Here is a 19,943-nt window from a genome sequence, read left to right as displayed (position 1 = left end):
CGATGCCGTACGTAACGTGTCGTAGGATCCCGCACAGCTTGCCTGCGCTGACCGTCGGACTCCTTTGACTAAACAGGGTCAGCTCTACCGATTTTGCGTTCTCTACACGTTGACGAAAATCAGCATGACCGTACGGTGCGGTACACAGGCACACGCGCTCGAGTTTCTGCTCAGTCGGCAGCTTCTAGGGTTTGTCGCCTTCTCTGACGAGCTTCATATGTGTCCCGGACAGCCGAATTCAGAGACGCGTATAAGAATCCATGTCGTCCATCCTGCCTTCCCCAACACCCCTCTTCGTCATCTGCCTCTGGTTCCGGTCACAGGCATCTGTTAATCACAGCTAGCCCGACTCGTCTTCGTACCACATTCGTATCATCCCGCCCTTGACCCTTTTGCGATTATTTGCACGCAATGTCGAGCAACCCTTGTAGGCAACGTCTATTGATCACGGTCCGCGCTCACATGATCTGACTTTCTCTCGCCATAGCCGGTCGGTCTCTCCCTTTCGACCCGAGCCTGCTCCAACCCATCGTCCGGAGCAAGCGCACGCCCATTGCATGCACTGAATGCCGCCGGCGCCAAGTCAAGGTGCGCACGTCTCACCGCCACCGACCCGATGTTTGTCCTTGACCCTGATTTCGGTCGGCCGCTTTTACAGTGCTCGGGCACCATGCCGCGCTGCGAACGCTGCACCAAGAAGAACATCGAGTGCACGTACGTGTCGCTCAGCGAGCAGCGTGGCGTCTCTGCGTCCACAGGCGGCTCTATCTCTCGCTCGGGCACCCCGTCGCAGTCGCAGTCTCAGCTCGGTTCGTCACCGGCCGGCCACCCGCATGCACGCGTCCATGGGTACGGTAGCAGCACTCTCGCACGGTCTTCGACGCCGCTTGGATGGCAGGCAGGCGTGCAGGGGTATTCTGCTGGCTCAGCGTATCCCGCGCCCCAGGGCTGGCAAGCCAGCTCCCCTAACTCGTCGCCGGTCAGCCCATATACTCCGCAGGGGGCACAAGCAAGCCAAAATCAGAGCTATGCCGGTGTTCCGATGGCATACCCTCAAGGCTACAGCCAGCAAGCCGCCTTCGCGCAGGGGGGTGGTATGGGTCAGGCAGGTGATATGTTTGTCTCGCAAGGCTATGCGCAGCAGGGACAGCAAGTCGGGACGTCATACAACGCATACGGGCATGCTGTTCCCGCCGGAGATCCAACGTACGCTTATCAGGCGGCTCAACTAGCTACTATGGCCGGAGGGGATCAACAGACGTACGTCTCGGCTCTTTCACCCTTTCGTAATGGCCCTGATCGAAGCACCGCCGATGCCCTCGGTACACTAGCGCGGCATATATGGGTCAGTTCGCTCCACAGCAGCAAGTGTTTTTTGACCCAGCCAGCGGGCAAATGATCCCTGCCGACGTCGCTAGCCAATGGGCGGAGAACCCTGTACGTGATTGTCCGAGCACGACTATGTCCGCCTTACTCACTAGCGCTATAACTCTGCATTACCACTCCATAGCATATGACTTACCAGGACCAAACCTATCCTGGTGCCAACTAGATTACCTTTCTTGAACAATAGGACATTAAGTTTGGGACATCGTTGTGACATTGACTCTCTCCTCCATTCTCTTTCTCATTCTCTCCGTCTTTTCCCCTATTGCCTTCTGCACTTACTAGATGGCTGTTCTTCCCAATGTAGCATATATTTATATCACATCCTAGTCTTCGCCAATAGAAGGCATCCCGTATATCATGTAGCGGATAGACAGTCTCGTCACAACTTTTCGTCCTCAATGTATTTGTAGTCCGCTTGTATCGATCCCTACATTCCGAGGCCATCCCCTCTTATCCCTATGTATAGACCCCCCCCTCTCATCCTCTCGCGGCTGCACCCGCAATAGAAGACTTGAACAGCTCGCCAATTTCAGAATGCCCGGTACAGAGGCATTCGTTCTCCGAATCTCCGCATCGTATAGGTGGGCTTCGTGAAAAACGCGGCGACCTAATCGTTTCATTTCCCCAAGTTGATGCCCCGTCTCCATCCAAGCTCTGCAGTCTCCCTTGGTTGAAATCTCTCCAGACGCTGCCCTCTAGCACCCCTTCTCTAGCCAATCAGGCGCACCAACCCGCAGTCTTGCAGCACCACTCTAGGCTAATTTGCAAATGCGCGGCGCAAGGGTGCATAGCTGATTCCAAGGTCCCGTCATTGTGAGAGCTTAGTACACCAGAATTAGAGGTGGGCTTCTGTCGAATCGAAAATGCGTATAGCTCGCACTAGATGGTTAATGGAGTGATATCGCGATGTTGCATTGTCGAATACTGCTCAGCTAGTATGAAGGAGCACAGGACTGTGATGGAGGGATAGGGGCACGCATGCATTATCCTACAACCATAGGTGCGGCAAACGATCCATAATCCTAGGGTTTAAACAGGCTTCGCTGGAAGGAGTTTTGATGATGGCCACGCCGCTAGTCTTCTGCTACGAACAGCGCCTCCCATCCGTTCAAGTCCTTCGATCTTTGACGTCTTGGCCGTCCGTTGTCCCAAGCACTGAACACATCCACAGTAGTGATCGCATACTACTCACCACGTCCATTGCTTCCGATACCGAACGATGCCACCTCCTGATGCCTTGGCTGAGCAAAGCAAGCCGTACTCTTTTCCTACGCTTGTTGCCAGCAGATTAATGAACTGTTGCAATTGTATTTTGTACCGAGCATTGCTGAACGTGTTGGGCTGAGCAGAGGATCATAGCTGGGGACGATGTTGGCGGTGAATAATCACACCGAGGTGCGAACTCGCGAGCCATGAGACAAGGACGGAGCACCGGATGCTTGTGAGAGGTGGAACAGGCGCGATGCTGAAATCACGACGTCAAGAACGCAAAATCCGATTGGCACCCGGCCGCTAAGCAACCACACGGGCGCGAGGAACACGATATTCGTACACGTCTTTCTTACGGCGTCCATATCCCAAACGATACGTCAAAACACTTCACAACGGCCAGTCGAGCTTCTCGCCGTAGTTCCAGTGAATTGCCTTTACAGAGGTATACTCTTCGAGGGCGTAACTTCCGAGCTCGCGACCTAGGCGCACGGACCACAATTAGCGCTCCTTCCCGAGGTTCACAGCCTTTGGTTAGCCAATCCCGCTGTTCGCTAGATGCCAACAACGGCGAGGGCCTTCCGCATACGGTCTGTTAGAATAGCTCACCGATTCCGCTCTGCTTCTTACCACCGAACGGGACATTATTGTTGAGGAGGTTATACTGATTCACCCATACCTGGAAGAGATAGCGCGAACGCAAGCGAGCAATCAGTATACGCAGCACGGTTGACGACACCGATCTGTCCTGCACCGCGCCATAGCTCATGGTGATGTAAGACGACAGAGCTGCCGAGCTGCACAACATCGCTTGCTCCAATTCGCCTCTGAACGAATCGAACTGTAGTCTGTGACTCACCGTCCCCGCTTCCAGCGCCTGAGAAACGCGCATACATTGGCTCGCATCGTCTGTAGTGGATGGAATTTTAGTCAGTAAAGTAGCCAGGCGAGGCTGGAGGTTTATATGGAAACAAAGACATTGCCCAGAGGCTGGATTCCCGTTGCGGCGCCTGTCAGCGGAAACAAGCCCTGGAATTAATGATGTGACTTCGCCTCCTTGTAGATCAAGGATGGGCGTATCAGAGGGCAGGCATGGCCGTGGACGGACCCGCACAGGGGGGTGGTACAAATATACACAGACCATACAGCGCCGTGGGCGCAAGGAGAAGATAACGTAAGATGAAGATGCGACGCACTGGAATGCAAGCCGGCTCCAAGGCCGTAGCTGGTGTCATTGGCGAGCTCGACAGCTTCCTCCTCGGTAGCAAACCGCGCTACGGCCAGCACGGGCCCGAAGATCTCGTCCCTAACCTATGACCGAAATCCCAAAGGTCAGCGATAGCCGATCGGGTCTGGCTAGCCTTCCTCCGAACTAACGATTTTCATATCCGGCTTTACGTCGACAAAGACTGGGCGTACTCAAGCTTAGCCCGATGGTGTACACAGGAACGGCCCACTAACGCTCACCAGTAGGATCCACGAAGTAACCCTTCCCAGGGCGTTTTTCTCCTCCTAAGACGCATCTCGCGCCGGCCTGCTTGCCGGATTCTATGTACGAGAAAATCTTGTCATACTGCATCTTCGACACCTGCACATTAACCAAAGTGTGGTCAGCGGGAATTCCGGCTGTAAAGGCCGTCAACGGCTCGTAATGGTTCATGAGTCTGCACTGATGGTGCCATGTCTCGCTAGGTGCCAAGCGAGAACTGAATTGCAGCACCCTTTGGGCTTGATGGTCGCATCCCGTCCGAGGCCACGAGCCCAGACGTGACGTCGGAGGAAAGTCGGTATCGCTTACCACAGGACCACCACCGCTGGACTCGTCGAAGCCGTTGCCGATCTTCAACTGCTTGAACTTCTGCACCACAATCTGTACGACGTCGAATGTGTATGAGTTAGCCATGGGGGTTCGCCCGACGCTCAAGTCAGGTACGCTAGGTTGCATACCTCGATGAATCTCTCGTAGATAGTGTCCTGCACAAAGAGCCGGGAGCCCGCGGTGCAATCCTGGCCCGTGTTGTAAAGGATACCGAGCGCGACCCAGTTCGCAGCTGCGTCAAACTCGCAAGTCAGTCCCTTATTCCCTTATCGATATTCCAATCTACTGCCCATGGCAGTCTCCCGTCTCTGGGGCTGGTGGACTGCACGATAGCATCTGCGACGGCTTACCTTGGTCCAAGTCAGCAGACTCGAAGACGATCTGTGGCGACTTGCCACCCAATTCCAAGCTGACCTAGCACAACGGAGCAGAACATGATATCAGCTTCCCTGACCGGAGACAGCCCCTTCTCCCCCTTCAAATGAGACATACCTTCTTGAGGTTGCTCTTGGCGGCAGCCTCCATGATCTTCCGCCCGGTCACAGTGCTCCCGGTGAACGCGACCTTGTCGACATCCTTGTGGCTCGAGAGCGCGGCGCCGCCGACGGAGCCAAGAGATGGAACGGTGTTGACGACGCCAGGAGGGAACCTGCCGCGGGGGTCGCCAGCGAGAGAGGAACGATAAGAGCCTGCGCGCAGTGCGGAGTGAAGCAGAACCATACCCGGCCTCGACGATGAGCTCAGAGAGTTTCTGGTGGGCGTGCTTGGTCAGTATGGAGGTATATGTGGGAAGAGATGCGGGGGGAGGCATCCTGCATCGGGTGCCGGTACCGTGCAGCAGAACGTCGGAACGCTATCCAGAATGCAGGTAGTTCTGTGACATGCAGAAGACCTTCTGCCGTGAAGAAGCAAACTCTAACGCAAAATACAAGGACCCGGCGTGCGGGGAGCTCCCCGTGTTCGGTAAGTTCGAAGAGAGGCCCGACGGGAAAGCCTCGGGAGACACGAGTGAAATGAACGCGGAAGGCGCAAGGTACAACGAAGATGATCGGGTACCTGGCCGTACAACGCTTGGACGTCCCGCACGAAGGCCGCCCATAAAGGCAAGGGATGCGACGATCTCTCGGAGTGCGGTCTCCGAGAGATGTGACGCAAGTGTCGACCAATCGCGGTGCTAGGGAACAATTTGAAGCACAGACTATTGCGACCTCAAAACGTCAGTCGCGTACGCCGGTCTAGGTGTGAATGAAGGCCTATGGCCGAGTGATGCGGGAAGAGATGCGCCAAATTGATCCAATCAGACTCACCAAAGCGGTCAAAGGGGTGATCTCTGAGGGCTTCATGACGATGGTACAACCACAGGCAAGAGCCGGTGCGACCTTCCATGACCTGTCAATGTCAAACTCTGAGCGGTTCTTCTGACTTTGAGCAATGCGTGTCACTGACCACATGTTGATGGGGTAGTTCCATGGAATGCTATGGCCGCAGATCGTGGTCAACCAAAGTACACAACACAGCGTATGCAGACACACATCTGACCACAGACGCCGATGGGATCGTGTCTGGTGAACGCGAGCTTGGTCTTGTTGTCCACCTCAATAGCCTGTCCCAGACAATCTCGATCGTCAGCTCACGATACTTCACACAGAATGGACCGAGAAATTTTATTCTCTTGTTTGCTCCTGGAAAAGCTCCTGCCAGACGCAGAGAGACTGCTCGAGGAAATGTACGCGCAGGACCACCCAGTCACTACGCACTTGGCGCGCTCGCCAAAACTGGGAATGTACCGACCTGTCCGAGGATCTTGTCCGCCCAGCCAGCATAGTAGCGGAGGCACTGGACACTGTCGCCGATGTCGAAGTCGCTGTGCAACGAATTGGGTCCAGTCATCACGCATCGAACACGCTGGGCGGCGCGTGACGACATACCGAGCGATCTTGACTGGCTTGCCGTTGTTGAGGGTCTCGAGCTCCGCAAGCTCCTGCGCGTCGCGCTCGATGAGATCGGCCAACTTGTTGATCAGTCGGGACCGCTCAAAACCCGTCACGTTCTTGCCCCAAGTGGTCTTGAACGCCTTGCGAGCTGCGGCGACCGCGACGTCGATGTCCCGCTCGGACCCTAGAAAATAGCACGAAAGGAGCTACATTGAGCATGCAGCGCGTCCATCGACGCCCACGTTCGTTGGGTAGTCGTGCATCCGACATCGTATGTCGTGCGGTGAAGGGATCCGAACCTCCGCGATCTTGGATCGGACGATCGGGGCGGCCTCGGGCGGCCTCGCCGTGCGATCTGCAGCGGCGACGGCGAACGAGCATGATGATTGGCTGTAAGACGCTCACCTGCGACTACCGAGCAGATCACTTCTTCTGTCGCCGGATTAATGCACCTGCAGGTGAGTCCAAAGGCGTGCTCAGCATGCGGAGACGACACAATTCCCCCGTCGTCGATCGCGGAGGCAATGTCCGCGAGCGCGCAGATGCACTTACTGGATGGTCTCGGTCGAGTCGACGGAGGGCACAAACTCGTTGTTGATGAACAGCCCCGTCGGCACGGTGATCTGTTTGCCTGTGGCGGGGATGGTGAGCGTCACTGGCTTAGCCATGGTGTGTTGCAGACGACGGGCGAAGGTGGTGGTCGGTGAGTGAGAGCGGTCAGCTGTACGCTTGGGACGCCCTCGGTGGCTCAATTTCGTCGATAAGCGTATGGGAGCCCATGGGAAACGACGATAGACACTCGGGAGCATGGAACACCAGCGACAGTGACCATAAGACACTGAGGACGGCTTATGATTAGATCTGCTGTATCGACGTCCCATGAGAACTAGAAGCGCTCTGTGAGATAAGACGGCCCGGGACCCCGCGTACTGAGCGAGCATACGAGCTCGGTGACGGGTCTGACAGTGTCATTTCTACTTGTCCACCTCGTTTCCCTGCCTCCGGGAGCATCTGGCATCATCGAACGGCGTTATGGGCGTTCTATGCCCCAGTTTGGGCACCTCGCACTCAAAGCAATTCGAGCGAGCGGTGCTTCAGTGGTCAAAAAAGGCCGGTTTTGACGTCGTCTGCTGTTCTCCCGAAATGCACCCATGGTACCCATACTGCATCCACATTTCCCTTTGGTACCAAGGAGAAAATTTGGTGCCTCAGTCTATTAGACCCTCCAATATCGCATCCACGAGCAGTACTCAGAGAGTTGAGCGTATGCTTGTTCCAGCGCTTACATAGCCAAAATGTTGCCTGTAACGGGAAACTTTGAGCTACGCCAGGTGTCAAAAGGACTAGTGGAGGCCCGAAAATAGCTTGTCCAGCTGATAGAGCTCGTTCTTCATGCTGTTGTGGTTCCCGCCCCAAAAGTTACGAAGACACATAACACCTAAGTACTTGCTATGTATGCAGTCCGGTATAAGATACCGGACATAACAGGGAACACCTCTATTGGCAGAGGAATAAAGACAGGCTGTCAAAAGGACTGGGGTATTACTGTAGCTGAAATGATCGATTCAACGCTCTTCGCTTACCATGGTTTGCAGGGTCGGTCTTGTGGATGCCGCCGTGCTCTGTGTGTATTTCAGGTCAAGCCGAAGGGGAGTTCCTTAAGATAGGATTAGGCGTGCACTGTTTCTTGCGAGCGTCATTACTCTGGACTCGGAACTGTTGCGTAGAGCAACATTAGTACTGTTTCTAGAAGAGCGCTTACAGGTAGGCTACCCGCAGCCGGCTCGATACGGCGGAAGGGGACCTCTGGGACCGCGGTCATCGGAGGCGCTGCCTAACGGGGCTGGGAGAGAAGGCGCTGGGCAGCCTGGTGAAGCCGTTTGTGTTCACGATCGTTTGCCCCACGGCGGGGTCGCGCACTATATACACCAGCTTACATCTGAATCTATTCCCGCCCGCTCTTGCTCCTGCCACGACCATCCGCCTGATGGACTTGCCCGCTGCTCTTGTCAAGTAATGTCGAACACCCACAAACAATCACTTGCTTCAGATAGGTCAGTATCCACCATGGTCATCTATCCGTTGTGTCTGCTCGGCTGGACTGACCCCGGCTCCACTGCATACAGTACTAGTACTAGAGCGCTGAACCAAAAGTCGCCCCGCCCCGCCTTTATCAACCTCGATGAATGCAAGCCCATCATCTCTACCACTACTGCGAACACGAGCCGTAACTCGAGTACGCATGGAACGACCGCATTCGTCTTCACCTCCTCCCGCATACTGCGCGCGCTCCAGGACCAAGACGAAACATGCCATCATCAGTGGTACCCCTCCAGTCCATCCGGAGCCTCTGTCCCCGCTTCTCCCTATACTTCATCCGCCGCCTCTTCTCCGTCGAGGACGCAGCGTGCGTCCCTTACCCTCTCTCAGCTCGTCAAGCACTCGGAGGGCGCCGTCGATGCACGTTCCCTTCTGGGTCCCAAGATGCGCGCCGCGGGCTTCGTGAATATGTCGAATAGTCATTTTCGACGCGCCAATGCGAGCTGTCCAAGCAGTCCCTTGTCGGCTTCGCACGATAACTTGGTAAGTGCCTATTACGCCCTACCTACGCCCCGCGACCCACCCGATTTCCCGCCAATGCGCTTCGTCGAGAATAAGTTGGATTGGTACCCAAACAAGCCCGATGTCGAGAAGATGGGATCGACGTCCTTGGCGAGCAGTGGCCCAGGTTTAAGTGAGTATACTCCCGGCCCTCACAACACTAGTGCTTCGTTGTCCACATCCGCATATAGTGCTCGCAGGCCTCCACTTCGTAACCACTTAAGCGACCCAGGTTCCGGATCGTCTGGACCTTTCTCGTCGTCCTCGTCCTCGACGTTGGTGTCGGCCTCGGTTCCCTTGACCGCCGTGGAGGAAGCTGAGGAAATTAGTGCGTGGCGTAGCTCGTCCAGTCCCGGTTCCAGTTCTAGCCGCAGGAAGGGGAGGGCGAGGCGAAGGCGGGATGAGCCCGTGGAGTATCCGTTCCCTGCTACATGCGGTTTTCCTCGCTCCCAGCGGTCCCCCGGATTCTGCGGTTCTCGTGCGTCTAGTGCGACTGCCTCCCCCACCATCATCGCCCCCATCCCACCGGCAGCTCAACCCGCCTCCCAAGCCGGCTCCTTGAGGTCATCACCACCTGTCTCATCATCCAACCGCTTGGCCGCCTCCTCAGCCGCCTCCTCCACAGTTGTCTCTTCGTCTTCATCGTACTCCAGTCACATGCAGTCACCCACACACGATGATCCGTCCTCCTCACGTCGACGCCGTTCCTCAATAGAGAAACGCGCGAAAGCGAAAGCGAAGGGGAGAGATAAGGCAACAGCAACTGATGTCACTGAACAGACACCGTCATTCTCCACCGCCAAACGGCTGGGCTACCATCGTCCGTATAGCTTGACCGAGTTATGCGACTCGTCTCCATTCGCGTGGCTCGGCAAGTCCGACATGTTTGCCCCTCCAGCGCCGATATCACGATCGCTTGTCAAACCAGTCTCGCCCGCCCTAGTGCCCTTCTCGTCGCGTCCGCCTGCGGTTGTTGACCCCCAACCTCCACAGCAAACGCGCCATCATCGACACCACACGACCGCCCATGGAGGTAATGCAAAAAACCCTGAGGGACGGGTCCATCGTATTGCGAGCGAGCCGTTAGGTGTTCCCTCAGGTCCCTCGGGCGCCCCCGGCTCGGCCTCGGAACACGATGTTGAGAAGGGGCATCAGTCGAAGAGGACCGCGAAAGCAGTCGAATACACCGTTGCGACTACCGACAACGATTGCGGACACCTTGCGCGCGGCGTTCTGCCTACGGCCGATGTTCATGGTGACAAACCAGGAGATGTCGTTCCTGGTAAATGAATCTCCAGCGTTTTACGTTTTCTATGCTGATATTTTCACTCCAGTGAAAGGACGCGGTCGCGATACTCGGGGCAAAACGCTCGGAGCATCAGAAAGCACGGAGGATCGAGCTGCGGCGCAAGAGCATGCGGAGATGGACAAGGAGAAGATGAGGGCGCTGGAGGCCCTCACGCAGCTGTCAATCCGGGACGGTGGCGAGGCCGATTTCGCGCGCCATATCGCTGCTGACCGTGCCCGAGACAAAACCTTAAAGGAGGTCAGTCCACCACCTTAGGGCCACGATGTCATAGTCTGACTGACAGCATGGAGCAGAAGCAGCGCGCGCACCACAAGTTCCGAGGCAAGACGATCGACGAAGAATATGACCCGAGTGAATCAGAGATTACGATGGTTGAACATTAATGTCTCCGTACCGTCAAGCAGCCTGGATACCCCGCGCTTGCCCCCAAAGGCCTCTCTCTCTTCACGCTTTCTGTGACGCCAACACGATGTGGAACAGACCTGCAAAATACCCATACACATCAGGACTGCATTGTACGATCGCATCATCCCCCGGTACCTGTGCGCACGAGAACACGGTGCCCCAAAACGTTTCGATTAAATCACGACGCTGGACGACGATTCGCTTTCCGATGGTCCCCGCCCGTACACGTCGATGGTTACTAGATACTCCACTCCAGCAGGTCTCGGTCGTTTCACAACTCCATGCAGATCCCGCCGGACAGATCCTGCATATCTCCTTGCGTGTCACACCCCTGCCCCGCCGCCTCAACATTCCCCTCGCCAACATCTCTCCGCACCTCCCTCACCTCACTCAGTCTCCATTGTCGACTTTACGGTATCCGACTCCTATTTATCACGAGTCTCATGCCCAAACGACTTATCCTGCATTATTCATATCCTACATCATTCATCCTCCACATACCTCGCATGTGCATCTGTATATCCAGTCTGTGCTTGTAGTTCCACAACACGTTCCGTTCTGCTCTCGTCCAAGTTGCCCGTACTCGTCCCTTGTCCGCTCTCGGTCCTACTTCCCTGTGCCCGCAATATGCCCCTGCCATCCTCGCTATCGAACTCGTCTCCGTCTCATTGGTACCGATCCGGTTCGCGTATTCCCTGCCACTGTCTACCCTCCCGACGTCATTCCCCCTTGCCCCCTCAATCGTGCTACGATTCGGAACCGCTGGTGCGTCGCTTTGAGCCTGCGAGGCTATCACCAATACGGTGGTGCATGCCTCTAAGCCTGTCCCGCTATGCTTGACACTATCCGGTCCGGTGTGCTCCAGGTGGCTCATCGAGTTAATTTGCCGCTTCCTCTCCGCTCTGTTTCGCTTCTGCTACACGCTCGCGAATGGTCGTGTAGTGTTCCTTGGTCTGTTTGGTCTTTTGGGTACATTTCGGGTGTATTTATGTCTACTGCATTGCATCCACATCGCTCGAGCCCTGTGTACTAAAACAAAGCGGACGTTTCAGAAACACTGTACCGTAGTCATAGCCACTCACGTCGTACACGCTGTCTGCACGTAGTAACATAGCTACTTTAGTGCAAAATGTAATCGCTTGTCAATTGCAAACCAGCTGCAGGGCCTCCGTGTCTGCCCCTGGACCTCACGTCCGAGCTCTTTGCCCGTAGATGCATCGGTGAGAACCTATGGTAGTCGGACCTTCGCCCTAAGCTTAAACAATGGGCAGAACGCTCTGGCAACCGTGAGTCGAAACGTGCTCAAACAGACAAGCAAGGCCCGAGTTACGTTGAAGATGTAGCGCGCGGACGACACGGAGTGCGCATGGCGCAACTGCGATCTGGCCGTTCAACTTGGGTCCGTGATCATGAGTATCGCGCACCATAGAGCGGAGCGCTCACAACCGCAACCACCCCGTCCATACACGTGAGGTCCACCGAGGATAGGGTCCTTCCGATGTCTACAAGGTCCCTCCGGATGTTAGCTAGGGCTCTGAAGTGCGCGGACACGCAGGAGATGGCCGACCATACCTCCGGAGGTATGCCCCCTGGGACCAGCGGAGATGCGGGACGGCAATTATGCATCTATTGCTTGATGTTTTAAGTAACCCTCTTGAGATCAGGACCGCTACAATGTCAGGGCCTAGTGCAGCGTATGTGAAGCGCTCAAGGGATGACGCTGGACATGCGCAACGCATGACGTACGACATGTCTGGACTGGTGATCGCCTAGTCCGTTTCGAGCGTGGCGCGTGAGAGGAGAACGGCCGGGACGCCAGCGTTCTCGAATCGGGCAAGAACACTGCACAATCTGGCCTCTGAGTAAGTTGCGAAGATACCCTCGAGTGCTGCTCACATAGGCACTGTCTCAAGAGATGAGGCAAGCCTTTGCTGGCTACCACTTTAGAGAACGAATCTGGAGAGGTTGTGTTGATACTCACCTTGCCGCTGGGCGCGCCACGGGTGCTGCACGGCTAGCTGGATGGGATAGTTCGCACACGGTGGGGTCTGAGAAGGCCCTGACGGGTCCCAATTTGCAGCAGGGTACGACGACGTACTCAAGAATGCGCTTCTATCGGTGCTAGGGGGCGGACTCACCTCATTGCGGGCGCAAACTGATGCTGCCCCCACAGGTCCCGCAGACTTATTGCCGACATGCCGTCGCATATTCGGTCAGCGGTTGACCCATAGTTTGTTTGCTGGTCGGCTCCTAGAAGGATGGGACGTGGAGGATATGTGGATCGCCAAGTCCAGGTGAAACGCAAGCCAGAATGAAGGCTTGCGAAAGTTGATGAGACTGACTGAGACTGACGACAATCAATAGCAGGAGGCCGGGGTCTGCAAGCCAAAACGCTCCTTACAGATCAGAGCATTGGAAGAAGCTTCCTTCAGGTTGGGCTGGTAGATGCGAGTGCAGTAAGCATACAGCCAGCGGCCAAGCTAGCGAAGGCAGCGCGAATACCACTTAACCTAGCTTTCAAGGTGCATAACTTCGAAGAGGCGTAGAAGCGATGGAGCGAAGGCTTTATAGGGCACGCCTGCAGGTGACGACACTGGTATCCTTCCCTGTGACATCAGCAACAGCGAACGACCTGGCTCTCCTTTATGATGCTTGGGTATTCCTAGGAAGTCTTCTCGAACCTGCACAGAAATGGGGAAGCGTCGGACCGACTGCCATGCAGTTAAACATATAAGCAGGCTATGTTCACGTGTCGGGAAGGAAACGAAAAGAGGCGAATATTAATGCGGCTGAGACTGGGGTGGAGGAAGTGGGACTCAGTCATTGGAATAGCTACTTGTCTGAAGTCTGGAGACGGAGAAATCTGAGCATAGCTCGAATATGGCGCGCCGTACTCGGGCTCGTGGGACATTGGTGACACTGGGTGTGCCGTAGTGCATAATTCGTTCCGTTGGGACTCCACGGTTACGAGTGCCATGCAGCTTGCCCGAAATGTCCAAGACCTGGTGCAGAGAGCTCGAGTCGGTACCCGGTCTGCAGGAACTTCGAGTTCATAACTTTGTATGGTAGGGTCCTGTTCTGCCATGGGCGCCTCGGAAATATCGATCCCGAATAGGCAATCTTGCGCGTCGCGGGCGACGCGTCACCTTCAGCCCACATACTCGGCGCTTGGCCATTCCCTACACTTACGCCTCCTTCTCTTCCGCCATGGTACGTCCCATATCTCAGCCCTGAGGCGACTTATTGACGCGATATTCCAGTTCAGGAACACCTACGACTCTGATAACACCGTCTTCTCTCCCCAAGGTCGCCTGCACCAAGTCGAGTATGCTCTCGAGGCCGTGAAGCAGGGTTCCGCCGCCGTGGGCTTGCGGTCAAAGACACACGCAATCCTCCTGGCTCTGAAGGTGTGCAACTAGCAGCCTTTGAGCTCTCTAACTGTGCTCTTACATCCTTCTCTGTGTTAGCGTTCGTTCGGCGAGCTCGCGTCCTACCAGCAGAAGATGTACCGAATAGATGATCATGTCGGCATTGCGATTGCTGGTCTGACCTCCGACGCGCGTGTATTGAGGTATGTAGAGCTGTCTTGTGGCTGCCAGGTCCAGTCCTGACGCCGCATGTCTCAGCAACTTCATGAGGCAACAAGCCATGTCCTCCCGCATGCTCTTCAACCGCCCCGCACCTGTGAACCGACTCGTTGCAGCAATCGCGGACAGTACGTTGCACAGTAGCGATTAACCTGAAGCCGTACACTGAAACAACAATCTTTCGAATAGAGGCGCAAATCAATACCCAGGAATATGGTCGCCGCCCATACGGTGTCGGTTTGCTCGTGATCGGGCAGGACAAGCAGGGTCCCCACCTCTACGAGTTTTCACCATCAGGCAACTCGTATGAATACTACGCCATCTCCATCGGCGCGAGGTCACAAAGCGCGAAGACGTACCTAGAGAAGCACTACGAGACCTTCGCGGACTGTGAGTGCCACCGAGTCTCGTCCCGACGGACAATTCTCATGCCCATGTTGCGGCCATTCAGGCACATTGGAGGAGCTCATCAAGCATGGCCTGCATGCCCTACGCGAGACTCTTCAGCAAGACAAAGAGCTCACGATCAACAACACCTCGATCGGCATCATCGGGCCTGGTGGCGCACACGAAACCGACGTCACCCTCGAGGGTGACTTCCGCATACTGGAGGGGGAGGTCATCGAGGTCTACCTGCAGAGCATGACCCCGAAGGAGACCGGGGAGGCGCCGCACCAGCCGCCTCCAGCGGGTGAGGTGCCTGCAGCCGGCGCGTCGACGACGGCCGACGAGGATGTGCAGATGGAGGACTGAGGTGGAACGCTGAATGTATTGTAAAACTAGTCGTTCCGGAGACGTGCAATGTTGTCATATCGCTCACTGCCTTTGGATCGGGCACCAACGAAAGTCTGTCAGATTCCCAATGATGTGCTGAATGAGGTGGGTGTTTACACAAGATGTGTCGAAAGCGAATATAGCGATAATTAGGTGCTCTACATTAAATGCCCATTGTGAGCAGAATTAGTGGGTAGTCCTCTTGGTATTCCGTAGTGCTTGTCTCCAAGCCTGTGCGGCAGCTCCCGGCCGTCTGAGCGAGATGAGCAGGTGGAGCACGGTCGTCAGTAGCATGACGCTCCCAGCTTGATGCATAGCAGCGAGCGGGATTGGGACCAAGTACAATAGGGTCGAGATACCAAGGAGGACCTGGACGTTCGCCATGGCGAACGCACCAGTAGCCAGCCTCTTCGTCAGGGGAGGCAAGGCTGCGCGAATCACCGGGTTAAATGTGGACGCATACACCGCCGCAGTCGCAACGTAGGTAGTTATCGCCTGATCGGGGTAGGTAAGACATCATTCGGCGTGGAAGGTTACGGACACATACCAAGCATCGGTGGTCGAACTGCACGGTCGTTGGGTTCTCGAAGATGTTGCGCCACCAAATATCCGACTTGTCGGCACTCTTCGCGTACGCGGGGTCGAAGAGCTCGTTTGCGGGAGGAGCGAGACGGCCGCCCATAAGCGGAAACTCGTTATACAGTAGACCTGCGTCAAGACCTGCGACGAATGCACCTACGCAGAAGACTTGAGTGACCGTCTGACGGATAAGGGGCCGAGTCGAGGTGACATACCAGAGAGTGCGGTGAGGAAGACAAGCCCAGTCAAACCCTTGACGTTTCGGGCGAACTTCCTCACGTGCGGGTTCGCGAGGATATCTTTCCACTGCGCAGCACCGTCCTGCAGACCACCCCACAGGCCCTTCTTCGCAAACCTCCAGTCCATGATCGTAGCTAAGCCGGTGTAGAACATGCCCGCGTACAGCACGAATGCCGTGCCCAGGTGCGCGGCAAGACGATATTGCGACACGCGCGGGACGGCCCCAGGAGTCTCCAAAAGCGAGTCCTCCAAGCCCGACTTGACCATGTACCAGCCGAGCGCACCTTGTGCGCCGATGAGCAGGGCCATGCCGAGCAGGTTGCGAGGGAGGGCCGCGGTGAGCTGTTTGCGGAGCGCGAAGTAGGCGAAGGGGACGACGAAACCGATGCCGATGAGGCGACCAAGGACGCGGTGGCCCCATTCCATGTAGAAGATATCCTTGAACTCCTCAAGAGTGATTGAATGGTTCAGCCTGTGTCAGAAGGTCGTCGTCAGTTCCACGGCGTATTGACCGGAGAGGTAAGGCAAACATACAGCTTGAACTCCGGGGTAGCCTTGTACTTGTCGAACTCCTTCTCCCACTCCGCCCGCGACAGAGGGGGGAGGACTCCAGTGATAGGACGCCATTCCGTAATACTCAGTCCGGACTCGGTAAGACGAGTAACTCCACCGACGACGATGATCGCAAAGACGAGCACCGCAGACCCAAGCAACCATCCTCCTACAGACGGAGGCGACAGCACCGGGAGTTCGCTCACCGGGACATCTGCGGCATTCGAGGAGAAGAAACGCGGATCGAACGCACGGCGCGGGGCAGTACCAGCTCGGAAAGCGATGTTTCTACTAGGACTCCAAGGACCGTTCTTCCTAAACGCACTCAGCATCGACCATGCTGATGCGTTGCTGCGCGAGAGTGCGGGAAGAGAGGTAGGCCTCAAAGGCGTCTGGTGGAGAAGCCGGAAAGACCCATGACGCGAAAGCAAGGAGGCAGAACGGCACTCGAGGACAGCTCCTCGTGCCCACAGTCCTGCGAACATCCCGGTCGGTATTCCCTACTACCTACGCGCCTGGGAGAGACAGATAAGAGCAACGAGCACTGAGCAAAGAGAGGACGAGGTCACCAAATAAAGATGTGCATGGACGAGCCAGAGCGGTGGTCGAGGCGGATCGGGACGAGAGAGCGCACACTGTGAAGAGCGCCGGGACCTAAAGTCCGCAGGTTCGCGAATGAAATGTGATTTTCAGCAGGTTCGCGAGGTAGTGCCGGGTAAGACTGAATAAGGGTGTTAAACTTAGTGCTTATAAAACTCTATTGATTTAGAAGGGTATTCATACAGTGCAGAATCGTGAAATGCTAAGTCCACATGGAGCATGAATATGCGCGCTTAACATGACGTCAGCGGGGCATTTGGTGGCTCCCCAACGGCGCTACTGTCTCAATGCCTTCTTCATCTACGACCGCCATGCGCGTTTGTACGTACTCTCCTCACTTTGCCCTGGCTCTCCATCGTTTCCAGCTCGTTATCGCATTGCACCTCCAACGTAAGTGTCCTTGAACCTGTCGCTGCTAGTGGGTCAATAGTGGTATGGCGGTACGAAGTTCATCATTGTGTCGGTAAGCTCGCATTTCTTACAGTCCCCTCGCCGTTCACTCACGCCCTTGGGCATATGCTGTCCTATTCTATGCACATATCATCCAGTGAGTACAACAGCACTTTCCAGACCCGTGTGGGTGTCCTCTCGCGTTATATAGCTGGTGTACTTCATCTTCTAGTTTCGGATGTCATTCTGGGTCGCCGCTTGTAGAGCCATAGTACTTGCTGTTCCTTCCTGATGTGTATTGTAGCTACAGAAGCACCAATATAACATATTGTTGAGCAATTCTGCATGAAATGGCCAGCGTGATGCATCATGGATTATATTCAGTAATGGGGGGCGGGTTGCTATTCACCCGCCATTCATTAGTTTGAAACCTGCTGGATCTTTTCATTTTCGCCTTAAGTCCACACCCCTGGTGCAACCCGGTTGCGGGGTAGAAATCATTCGGTTGCGTGGAAATCAACTGGTATTCTTTATTCAATTCATTACTTTTTCGGTGGGTTTACTGAGTTAAAACAACCCTGCACGGTCTCTACAGTGGCACGGCGTGCGGAACGCGTCGGCCTGGAATCCCGGCGCACGCGGACTCGCGCGGCTTCACCTCTACCACACTCCCCTTGCTGCTGGACGCATCCTGCTGCGCTCCAGACTTCAAGATGCTCTCTCTTGTACTCACGCGACGAATAGCGCGACCCTCGTTGGCCAACTTCGCGTTCTCGTTCGCACGCTGGTATTCCGCAGCGCAGGCGAACTTTTCGACAGACAGCGAGCGGCTCATCCACCAGAAGTTGACTGAGAAGTTCAAGCCCACTGAGCTGCATGTGGAGGACGTCTCAGGTACGTCGCGACGATACTGTGCTTTGAGCGTTGCTCAAGGGATTCACATGCGCAGGTGGCTGTGGGACTTTCTACAACATCATCATCGCTAGCGAGGAGTTCAAAGGCCTGCCTCTAGTCAAGCAGCAGCGACTCGTGAACCAGACGTTGAAGGAAGAGATCAAAGGCATCCATGGCCTGCAGGCGAGTCGAAAGCTCTTCATATGCAGCGTCGCATAGACTCATAGTCCCGTTCTATCAGCTGAAAACCGTCGTCCCATCGTAGGGCTGGGTACGGCTAGCCAGAGACCGTACCCGACCCTTACGCTGTGACATCATTGACTGACAACAGCGTGGTTCGTACGTATACATGGTGCCATCTCGGCCGTAGGCTCGCGAAGGGCTCCAGGCTTAATGTAGTTCATGAAGGAGGAGTGAAGGTCATATTACTCTACATGCGCATCGTACACATACATACTATTACATTCAAAGTATACCGTAATGAACTGCAACATTCCGTCCCAGGCCAAAGCATTAGTCCTTCGCCGCCAAAAACGCGTCTAGTTCTGCATCCAAGTCTTCCTGAGTAGCTCTTGGTCGTGGCGGCCGTCTACCCCGCGAACTCCTGTCCCTGCTGTCTCTCCCACCTCCTGACCCGGGCTCCGAGAGTCTGCCATGCAGCCCAAGCTTTCCCTCATCCCATGATCTGCCCTCTCCATCGCGTCCAGAACGAGCACGACGAGGAAGCGCAGCAATCAATCGGGACTCGAGCGTGCCCGGGTGGGCACGTATGGCCGACGTGCGCTCCAGGAGGGTTTTCCCATCCTTCCCAATGTAGTCGGAGCGCATCTTCGACGGCGGCGAAGGGGGCGGCGCGTCCTCGCCTTCCGCTAGGAAGCTGTCCAGCTCCTCGTCTAGCTGAGCACGTGCGGCAGCGTCGGAATCAGGGTCCTGAGGACGGCGCCGCTTCGGCGGTGGGGGGCCCTCCTCGAAAGTCTTCCCGGCGTTCAGCCCGTACTTCCTGTAGAACTCGCTGTCTTTCTTCGCTCCTTTCTTCTTCACGTCCTCCAGCCGCGCCCAGCGCATCCGCAAAATGCCCTTCAACCCCTCACCCTTCCCTAGAGTCGCATTGATTCTGTCCTCGGCGGGCCAGATGGGCATTGGAATGGGTTTGGCGGTGACGGTGCCATCGTCAAGGGCAGGCTCCTCTGCGAGGGATTTCTGGAGAGCGCGGAACGCGGTGCGCGCGTCGGACTTGGAGTCGAAGACGAGAACGCAGGTAGTGTCGTCTACCCACTCGAGTCCGAGAGGATGCGCGTCGAAGTGCGTCGCGTACGCGAAGATGTTCGAGGTAGGAAGGTGGGAGATGGGAGTGCCGTGGAGAAGGATCGCATTGTCGCGGTAGGGGGAGTCTGCCATCGCGTGCAGCATAAGCACGAGCCTGTCCGTGGACCCGCAGAGTATACGCGCACCTCCTTCGTCCATTTCTTCATCCTTTATAACCTCTTCGTCCTCTTCCCGTCGACGCTAAGACCAGCGTGCAAGGAACCAGTACCAGAGATCAAGTAAGCGGCCGCGATGGCTCCCACATTAGGCGCAATTTCCTATGTCGCGTATACATGCTGCCCTCGCACCTTTCCACCTCGAGACTTAGACGCGTCGGAGAGCAGGTAGACTTTTGT

The 19,943-nt window shown here is 55.8% G+C and overlaps 8 protein-coding genes across 8 annotated transcripts; 4 read left to right on the top strand and 4 right to left on the bottom strand.

Moving 5' to 3' along the window:
* Positions 1-411: 411 nt before the first annotated feature.
* DICSQDRAFT_179690 (uncharacterized protein) lies at positions 412-1,855 on the top strand (the record flags this gene model as incomplete). The annotated part of the gene is made up of 5 exons (XM_007364315.1): positions 412-427; positions 488-588; positions 659-1,260; positions 1,332-1,437; positions 1,511-1,855. 5 exons carry the CDS (start codon positions 412-414, stop codon positions 1,550-1,552), a joined length of 867 nt encoding a protein of 288 aa, XP_007364377.1. The 3' UTR covers positions 1,553-1,855.
* Positions 1,856-2,867: 1,012 nt separating this feature from the next.
* On the bottom strand, positions 2,868-7,041 carry DICSQDRAFT_103505 (NAD-aldehyde dehydrogenase). Its single transcript, XM_007364314.1, has 18 exons — positions 6,904-7,041; positions 6,757-6,803; positions 6,346-6,535; positions 6,209-6,281; positions 5,950-6,020; positions 5,864-5,893; positions 5,725-5,806; positions 5,140-5,168; positions 4,910-5,066; positions 4,768-4,831; positions 4,546-4,649; positions 4,397-4,468; positions 4,066-4,186; positions 3,976-4,007; positions 3,795-3,909; positions 3,458-3,507; positions 3,208-3,277; positions 2,868-3,080 (listed from the first exon to the last, which is right to left on the bottom strand). Exons 1-18 carry the CDS (start codon positions 7,017-7,019, stop codon positions 2,989-2,991), a joined length of 1,515 nt encoding a protein of 504 aa, XP_007364376.1. The 5' UTR covers positions 7,020-7,041; the 3' UTR covers positions 2,868-2,988.
* Positions 7,042-8,343: 1,302 nt separating this feature from the next.
* Positions 8,344-11,065, top strand: DICSQDRAFT_179688 (uncharacterized protein). Its single transcript, XM_007364313.1, has 4 exons — positions 8,344-8,405; positions 8,478-10,234; positions 10,287-10,498; positions 10,555-11,065. The coding sequence occupies exons 1-4, from the start codon at positions 8,368-8,370 to the stop codon at positions 10,642-10,644; spliced, it is 2,097 nt and encodes a 698-aa protein (XP_007364375.1). The 5' UTR covers positions 8,344-8,367; the 3' UTR covers positions 10,645-11,065.
* Positions 11,066-11,765: 700 nt separating this feature from the next.
* DICSQDRAFT_135281 (uncharacterized protein) lies at positions 11,766-12,274 on the bottom strand. Its single transcript, XM_007364312.1, has one exon. It carries the CDS (start codon positions 12,091-12,093, stop codon positions 11,923-11,925), a length of 171 nt encoding a protein of 56 aa, XP_007364374.1. The 5' UTR covers positions 12,094-12,274; the 3' UTR covers positions 11,766-11,922.
* A 1,582-nt stretch (positions 12,275-13,856) lies between these two features.
* DICSQDRAFT_103502 (20S proteasome subunit) lies at positions 13,857-15,088 on the top strand. The gene is made up of 6 exons (XM_007364311.1): positions 13,857-13,876; positions 13,927-14,073; positions 14,134-14,237; positions 14,293-14,381; positions 14,443-14,643; positions 14,705-15,088. The coding sequence occupies exons 1-6, from the start codon at positions 13,874-13,876 to the stop codon at positions 15,004-15,006; spliced, it is 846 nt and encodes a 281-aa protein (XP_007364373.1). The 5' UTR covers positions 13,857-13,873; the 3' UTR covers positions 15,007-15,088.
* Positions 15,089-15,213: 125 nt separating this feature from the next.
* On the bottom strand, positions 15,214-16,730 carry DICSQDRAFT_56393 (cytochrome oxidase assembly; the record flags this gene model as incomplete). The annotated part of the gene is made up of 4 exons (XM_007364310.1): positions 15,214-15,522; positions 15,575-15,762; positions 15,822-16,318; positions 16,381-16,730. 4 exons carry the CDS (start codon positions 16,728-16,730, stop codon positions 15,214-15,216), a joined length of 1,344 nt encoding a protein of 447 aa, XP_007364372.1.
* Positions 16,731-18,101: 1,371 nt separating this feature from the next.
* On the top strand, positions 18,102-18,501 carry DICSQDRAFT_56867 (bola-like protein; the record flags this gene model as incomplete). The annotated part of the gene is made up of 2 exons (XM_007364309.1): positions 18,102-18,282; positions 18,338-18,501. The coding sequence occupies 2 exons, from the start codon at positions 18,102-18,104 to the stop codon at positions 18,499-18,501; spliced, it is 345 nt and encodes a 114-aa protein (XP_007364371.1).
* Positions 18,502-18,795: 294 nt separating this feature from the next.
* Positions 18,796-19,746, bottom strand: DICSQDRAFT_146002 (uncharacterized protein; the record flags this gene model as incomplete). Its single annotated transcript, XM_007364308.1, has 2 exons — positions 18,796-19,673; positions 19,734-19,746. The coding sequence occupies 2 exons, from the start codon at positions 19,744-19,746 to the stop codon at positions 18,796-18,798; spliced, it is 891 nt and encodes a 296-aa protein (XP_007364370.1).
* Between the last annotated feature and the right edge of the window lie 197 nt (positions 19,747-19,943).

The sequence above is a fragment of the Dichomitus squalens genome (genome assembly GCF_000275845.1).
Source record: "Dichomitus squalens LYAD-421 SS1 unplaced genomic scaffold DICSQscaffold_8, whole genome shotgun sequence".
Lineage (NCBI taxonomy): Eukaryota > Fungi > Basidiomycota > Agaricomycetes > Polyporales > Polyporaceae > Dichomitus > Dichomitus squalens.
Note: the sequence above shows the minus strand (reverse complement) of the source record. Positions and strands in the feature narration are given on the sequence as shown.

Coding starts and splice junctions, on each gene's coding strand:
- DICSQDRAFT_103502 (XM_007364311.1), top strand. Junction 14,074..14,133: donor CAATCCTCCTGGCTCTGAAG/GTGTGCAACTAG, acceptor TCTCTGTGTTAG/CGTTCGTTCGGCGAGCTCGC. Junction 14,382..14,442: donor CGTTGCAGCAATCGCGGACA/GTACGTTGCACA, acceptor TCTTTCGAATAG/AGGCGCAAATCAATACCCAG.
- DICSQDRAFT_179688 (XM_007364313.1), top strand. CDS start 8,368: ATGTCGAACACCCACAAACAATCACTTGCTTCAGATAG. Junction 8,406..8,477: donor CAATCACTTGCTTCAGATAG/GTCAGTATCCAC, acceptor CACTGCATACAG/TACTAGTACTAGAGCGCTGA. Junction 10,499..10,554: donor GAGACAAAACCTTAAAGGAG/GTCAGTCCACCA, acceptor AGCATGGAGCAG/AAGCAGCGCGCGCACCACAA.
- DICSQDRAFT_103505 (XM_007364314.1), bottom strand. CDS start 7,019: ATGGCTAAGCCAGTGACGCTCACCATCCCCGCCACAGGCAAACAGATC. Junction 6,021..6,208: donor CGGACAAGATCCTCGGACAG/GTCGGTACATTC, acceptor TGTCTGGGACAG/GCTATTGAGGTGGACAACAA. Junction 4,650..4,767: donor GTCTGCTGACTTGGACCAAG/GTAAGCCGTCGC, acceptor AGTTTGACGCAG/CTGCGAACTGGGTCGCGCTC.
- DICSQDRAFT_135281 (XM_007364312.1), bottom strand. CDS start 12,093: ATGGTGCGCGATACTCATGATCACGGACCCAAGTTGAACGGCCAGATC.